Raw genomic sequence first — 7,042 nt, 5'->3', positions numbered from 1 at the left:
TTTAAGATATTTCTATATTGCAGAATTACATTGAGTGAAGAAAAAAAAAAAAAGAGAAAAGAAAAACCAGCCAGATCAATTTTATTTTACTTTTGACATCTGTCTAAAGTCGCTCTTGTTTTTTTTAGATATTGGAATTTTTACAACATATACATTAGAACTCTAACACCTCACAAAATTCAAATACATGTCAGAAGGAGGAATGTCTAAAACATCTGTAATAATTTGGATCTCTTTTGCTTCAGTATATTTTTATATACTGAAGCAACTTCCCCTCTTGCCAATATAACTTCCCCTCTTGCCAATCACATTTCACACTAAGTTTCAAATACAAATCTCCCTCTTGAAATATTGATTTATAATGTAATGCATTTTTTGGAAAGAGAATGAATGCTAAATAATATAACCTGATCAAAGCTCATTGTATTTTGACTGTTTAACTGGTATTTATCCTTTTATCAGAGAACCATCTGTGACAGAATTAATACAGGAACAGAAACAAGACCAACAGTGGCTGATACTACATTCCAACTGGAAGAGCCTCAATGGGACCACTTTGCATGAATTGCTGGTGAAAGGGTAAGTATGTAGAGTGGGTTGTGGAGTGAGAGTCTATTATCAGGGCCCTTCTTCACTTTCTAATTTAAGATAATCCAAATTTTTCACATCAATAAAGAGCTTCCATAGAATGGCTACTGGCCTCTATATTTCAACATCGTTTGGCTTTATTTCTTCCTTCTAGAATAGTTTTTCTTCTCTTGGCTATATGTTTTTCTTTAATGATGATTACAGAAACTATCATGGTGAAGGAGGAGGAACTTGCTTTCTAATCTCCAAGTTTTTTTCACATCTTATTTGAAATAAATTCTCACGTCTGCTCTTTCTACAGTAACTCTTTCTGTAACTAGTTAACAGAGGGAAATGAACTAATGACAACTGATAAAACCCAAAGAGAGAAAAAATGGACACAAAATGAAATTATAATTATGTAGCCTTGAAAGTACACATCTAAAAAATTTCCCCTGAAATATCATAACATCTTAACCAGGGCCGCCTCCCTTGTCTATGGGAGGGGTGTAGGAGAAAGAGAAACTGAAGGAATTAACAGTTATTTAGTGTTTATTACCTTATAGAGACATAGCTGTAGAATATTTAAATAACTTGCTCAAAACTCACAGCTCACAGATGGTAAGTGATAGCCTTTCAACTCAAACCAGGTTTATCTCCAAAGCTTTTAATACGTGCTAGCAAAGCCATTTTTTAAGAAGTCCAAAGAAGAAAACTAAAGGTGGGTCATTTTTCTTTAGAATGTTTTGACATTTTCCCCATAGACCAAACTATGCAACTAAATTTCTGAATATTTGTCAACTGAAGTACTTCCTCCAAATCAATGACCCGAATCTTTCAAAAGAATGATTTGTTTCCTCAAACTGGGAATGCCAGAAAAGCCCTTTCAGGTCAAATACACACATAAATAAATAAAGTAACTTATTCTAAATTGGGAGTTCGTAGAACTGGTTATAGTTCTGGCTTACTAAAAGATATGTGATCTTATATAACCATAGTTTCCTATAAAATAAAAAGTTGAGATGGATAATCTTTTCTTAGTCCTATAAGCTGTGATTTTGGACCTAACACGTAACAACTAATTAATGAGTTTCTCTTCCATGCCAGGTTCAGTGCTAAGCTCTGAGGGGAAATAGAAGTGAATGAGGGTAACAAGGGCCCTGGTCTCAAGGAATATACATTGTATAGATGGACAGAGAGATGATAAGCTAGTAAATAAAATGAATTTCAGGTATTTGGAAATGGTACAAAGATGGGAGAGAGAAAGGAGAAAATATAACTTTAGGTCGTAGCAGGGAAAAATGAATGTGCTTTTTTTTTGGTATTATATAATTTCTTGTATACAAATAATTACACAAATCCCCATGCAAATTTAGCAAGAAATAAAAATACAGTAAATCTTCAAAAAGGAATGTGTAAGTGACATAGAGATGAATATATATGTATATACATGTATAATATATACATGTGTATATATATATACATTTTTTTTCCTGAGAAGTCTAGGATTCTAAGCACATCACAGTATTTTTGATAGTCCCAAGTGTTTTGTCTTTTAAATAGTTACACTGTGAATAAATGCTTCATAGTTGGAAGAGAACTTTGTGATTAAAACTTGATATACCCTAAATTGAATTCATTGATAGATACTTGAACATGATTCATGTTCTTGCCTTCAAAGGTTAACTCCCATTTTTAGAAAGCTTTTCCTTTCTTGAACTCACACTTCCTATAAATTCTATCTGCTGATTCTGATTCTACCTTCTAGAGTTACATGAAATAAATGTAATCTCTCCTTCTTTCTGTCCGCTAATTATAGAACCACAGTTTAATATCAAGTCTTGGCAATATTTTTTTCCAGTCTAAGTATTCAGTTCCTTTATCTGTTCTCTAACTTTTTTTAAGTAACATTTTATTTCTTTCAAACTATCTCAACTTTTTTTTCGAACACACACGTCCTTTCCATAAGCATTAAAATCTGACATGTTCTTCTATGAAGCAGGTTCTATGAAGCAGCCCAATTCCCTTCCCCTTCTTCTCTCTACTTTGAAAATGATGGTTTGAGTTAATATTTTGGATGGTGCCATCAGCCAAGATGATGTGGGAAACTTTACTAATAATAGTTTCTCTTCCTATAAGTTTGAAATTATATTTCGATGATATTAAATAAACTAAAAAAATACATGGCGTATACCTGAAACTAATATAATTGCGCATGTTAGCTATATTCTGATTAAAATCTTTTTAAAATAAAAAAAGATGTAAAAAAATTACCCCCACCCCTGAGGTGATATCTGACAATGACCCTGCCTTGAGAATTTCTTCACTTAAGTATAATCATTACTCAGAGAATGTGACCTTACATAAGAGTTGAGCCTATGTCTCGCTTTTCATTGATAGTATTTGAAGTGAACAATAACCACGTAACTTAATATTATATCATTTTATGTTTCCAAATCTAGGCAGTCCTGTCACAGCAGAAGTAAGATTTATCTTCTGTGCACTAAACAAGGTGAGAGGATGAGTGATGTAGCAATGGGATATGAACCGAATTGGCTCAGGGGGAAAAAAATGACCGCTGCACATGACAGCAAAGAACCAGTCATCTAGAGGGATTTGGCGGTGAGTCACACAGTCTTTCCTGCTCCTTGGTAGACTGTGGACGCCGCCCTGCCGCCCGAATGAACAAGAGGATCCTTGGGGGTAGGACAAGTCGTCCTGGAAGGTGGCCCTGGCAGTGTTCCCTGCAGAGTGAGCCCAGTGGGCACATCTGTGGCTGTGTCCTCATTGCCAAGAAGTGGGTTCTGACGGTCGCCCACTGCTTCGAGGGGTGAGCTGCACCTTTTATTTTTTGCTTTGCCTGGATTTTATCATTTTGTCACTTGGACATTCTTAGGGCACATGTAGTTCTATGAAGCCACTTCAGTGCAAAAGCCACTGTTCTACTTCCTGGGCCTTTATCTACTCACATTTCTTCTATCCTCAGTATCGTCAGCCTATATATATGCTGCTCATTTATTGGCAATGGATGTAACTTGCTTATGATTTATGGCCGAAAGAGGGAGGAAGAGAAAGAAGTTCAACAGGTTGACTCTCCAGCCAGCATTAGCTTTTCTCTAGTCCCGTTATATATATTAAATATATCTTAAGTTAAACGAGATGATTTACTTGAATACTACAGTGAAGTTAGGATGCTGGAGGACCTGGTGAGGAGTTCAGGAAGTAGAGTTAAAAGTACAATATGTGTACTAGTCAGGGTTCTCTAGAGAAACAGGCCAATGCTAGAGAGAGAGAGAAACTTATTTTAAGGAATTGGCTTGCATGATTGAGGTAGCTTGGTGAATCCAAAATCTAGTGGGCTAGGCCAGGAGATGGGAAGAGTTGCAGTCCAAAGGCAGTTAGCTAGTTGAATTGCTTGCTCATAGGAGGTCCGTCTTTGTTTTATTAAGGTCTCCAATTTATTGAGTGAGGCCCATTCACTTTAGGGAGGGTAATCTACTTTACTCAAAGTCCACTGATTTAAACATTAATTTTACCCAAAACACACCTTCACAGAAGAATCCAGAATAATGTTTGATCAAATATTTTGGCACCACAGCCCAGCCACGTTGGCACATAAAATTAACCACCACAATATGCTTAAAGAGAATGGAAAAATAAGACCAACGGGAGATCTACCCTAAATTGACAAACGTCACTACAGAATGTCTTCATTTGTTCCGACTATCTCTTGTGTAGTTTAGGAGCAAACAAACTAAACCAAACAATAACAACAATAAATAAACAAAAACAGAATATTCTGGGAGTCAGACATCTGGACAGTTGTCACTGCTTGGGGATGTTTGGGCCTTAGCTAGAAGGTTCTAAGGCTAGGGGCTGCAACTACAGAAAGTCTGGCAGGCAGTATTGCCTGGGGCCTTATGGTTCCCCTCCATATGGGACTCACAGCATGGTGGCTGGCATCCCCGAGAGTCAGCTCCCCCGAAAGGGAGCCAGAATGAAGCTGTGTCATTTTGTGACCCAGTCTCCAAAGACGCAACACTGCTTCTACTGTGTGGTTGGTCAGAGCCCTCACAAGCTCCACCCAGATCCAAAGGGAAGAAGCACAAAATTTCCCCCAGTGAGAGGAGTGTCAAAGGACTTGAGGACATTTTCATAAAACAAACAAATAAAAACACCATATCACCTATTTGATTTATTTGTAATAATTTTATTAAAAGTAATATTAAATAATAGAAAAAATTAAAACAAAACAACTCACAGTTCTAGCACCTAATTAAATTGATTATTTTCATTAGATGAGGTTAATTTCTAAGAAAAAATTCAATTTCTTTTTCTTTTTTTTTCCTATTTGTCTATTATTATTTTTTCTCAGCTTTGCCATGTACTGTGTGACCATGGGTCAGTTTGTTAACTTCTCTGGGTCACACTTTTCTCATCTCTGAAATGAAGGAAAAAACAGTTCCTGCCTCACAGGGTTGGTTCTGGCATTTAGTGAGATAGTCTGTGTAAAGCCTCGAGAACCATGCATGGTATCAGTAAGACCTTGATAAAAGTCAACATGTCTTTTTAAAAATTATTACTAAAATCATGCATTCCACCTTTTCCCTTAGCATTATGGGGTGAGTATTTTCACATTTTGTTAGCACTGTTGTATCTCCTCTCACATTCTACTTTCTCATCATCCTCACGCATATACCCTGTTACAGCCTGGTGCATGTTCCTCCACAGCTATAAATAAATAAATAAATATTTCTCAAGGTGTCATTGTTTACTTCAAATTTAGAATCACGCTATAATTTTGTTCATAATTTGCTTTTCTCATGTAGCAGTATATCATAGATATCCCTCTAGGTCAGTTGATGTAGTTGTAGCTCATTCTTTTTCCAATCTAAATGGTATTCCACAATGTAGATTTACCAAAACTTTTTGTATTATTCTCCAGTTGATGGACATTCAGGTTAGTTATAATCTGCTACCATTTTAACAGTCAGCAATATGTCTTCTTATACAAAGATACTCACCCTCTTGTTTCTGCAGGATAGAGTCCTAGCACATGTATTTAGTTCCACATGAGGTTACAAAGGTGAATACATGTTTCCTTCCTTGGAGTGCTAACCTAGTGAGGACATTTTGACAAATAATAGAATATAATGTGATAAGTGACTATAAAATATAAATGTGTATGTCCAGCTGTTTGATTGCTTTTGCGGGGGAGAAGGGGAAATAAAAAAATCAAATCAGTATCTCCTCTTGAGAACATTTAGTGGGTAAGACTCAAAATGATTTGAAGAGTCTGTGTAGTATGTCAGGAAATACACTGCAATGTTATTTCTTCAGAAGGGGCCAGATGTTTCCAGATGTCTTTTCCAGTTCTTATTTAAAACTTCATGATAAGCAGAAGATTACACTAGCAAGAGCACATTCATCAAAAAATGATTACCTAAATGAGTCCAACAGTTCTTTAAGGGAACAACATTCTTTACGTGCTAGTTAATCCAGGTTCATACGCCACTTTTGTCATTTCCTTATGTGGTATCCAAGTTTCCTCTTTCAGTGACAGATCCGTGAAGTTAAGAAGAAACCTTGCAATAGAGGAGAAATATGTATTTATAATTAAGGAAATGGATATGATATCAAAGGGCTTAGTGAAATTTCATGGAACACTAAACTTAACAGAACTGTCAAGAGGGACCTGGCCTATCCATAAGCAACTAGAAATTAATTGCCCAGCTTCAAATAAGCCTTCATCTGGATGTGTGCTAATAGCTCTGATTCTGTTTTACAGTCTCTCCAGTGGCCCTTCAAGCTTCTGAGAATTTCTAAATTATAAGCCTTACTTTCTGCTGGAGCTATGAATTTCTACAATTAATGGGACTTACTTTATATCCTGATCCCATACTTTGGCAAAACCCAGTGTAGTTCCTCTTGAGCCTGTCTCTTTTAATTATATTGGTGGAAAAAGACAAATTTGTTTTACTCTTCCATAGAGAGGTATTTAAAAATCCCAAATGAAAATGAAAAACAAGATACTAAGCTGATCAAGTCCTACATGCCTTAATAACAATTCAACTTCAATAGTTCTAAGGAAGAAAGACTAACGTTAAGGGGCAATATAACGAGCAATTTTCCTGCCTTCTCCCACCTTTGAAAGACTGAAGGATGAACTTCCTAGGCTGGCACACAAGTAGTAATTTCTCTCCAGGGAACCTGTATGAAAAACTATCATCCTACTTTATGACCGTAATCCCTAACCCTGCCAAGGCACCCTTATCTTGATTTCTACCATAGACTTCACTCTATCAAGACTTTGGTTGCCTGTCTACACTTCTCCCCCTATTATCTCAGTCCATCAGTCTCCTTTCTTCCTCCAGCTAACTTAGTGCTTTGGCCTTGTCACTTCAGTCCTCTCACCGGGACCTTCAACTTCTTTGTCCCTAGACCTTTCTTTCAAACATATCAGACAGACCTCCAA

At 36.5% G+C, this 7,042-nt stretch overlaps 1 protein-coding gene across 1 annotated transcript in view; it reads left to right on the top strand.

The window, feature by feature from the left end:
• The window catches only part of CORIN (corin, serine peptidase), a 220,577-nt gene that overhangs the window by 199,255 nt on the left and 14,280 nt on the right, over positions 1-7,042 (top strand). The window contains exons 16-18 of the mRNA XM_023532241.1: positions 463-579; positions 3,030-3,079; positions 3,223-3,397. Coding sequence (XP_023388009.1) covers positions 463-579; positions 3,030-3,079; positions 3,223-3,397 — 342 coding nt within the window. The remainder of the gene's footprint in view (positions 1-462; positions 580-3,029; positions 3,080-3,222; positions 3,398-7,042) is intronic.

The sequence above is a fragment of the Pteropus vampyrus genome, unplaced genomic scaffold, assembly GCF_000151845.1.
Source record: "Pteropus vampyrus isolate Shadow unplaced genomic scaffold, Pvam_2.0 Scaffold79, whole genome shotgun sequence".
NCBI lineage: Eukaryota > Metazoa > Chordata > Mammalia > Chiroptera > Pteropodidae > Pteropus > Pteropus vampyrus.
Note: the sequence above shows the minus strand (reverse complement) of the source record. Positions and strands in the feature narration are given on the sequence as shown.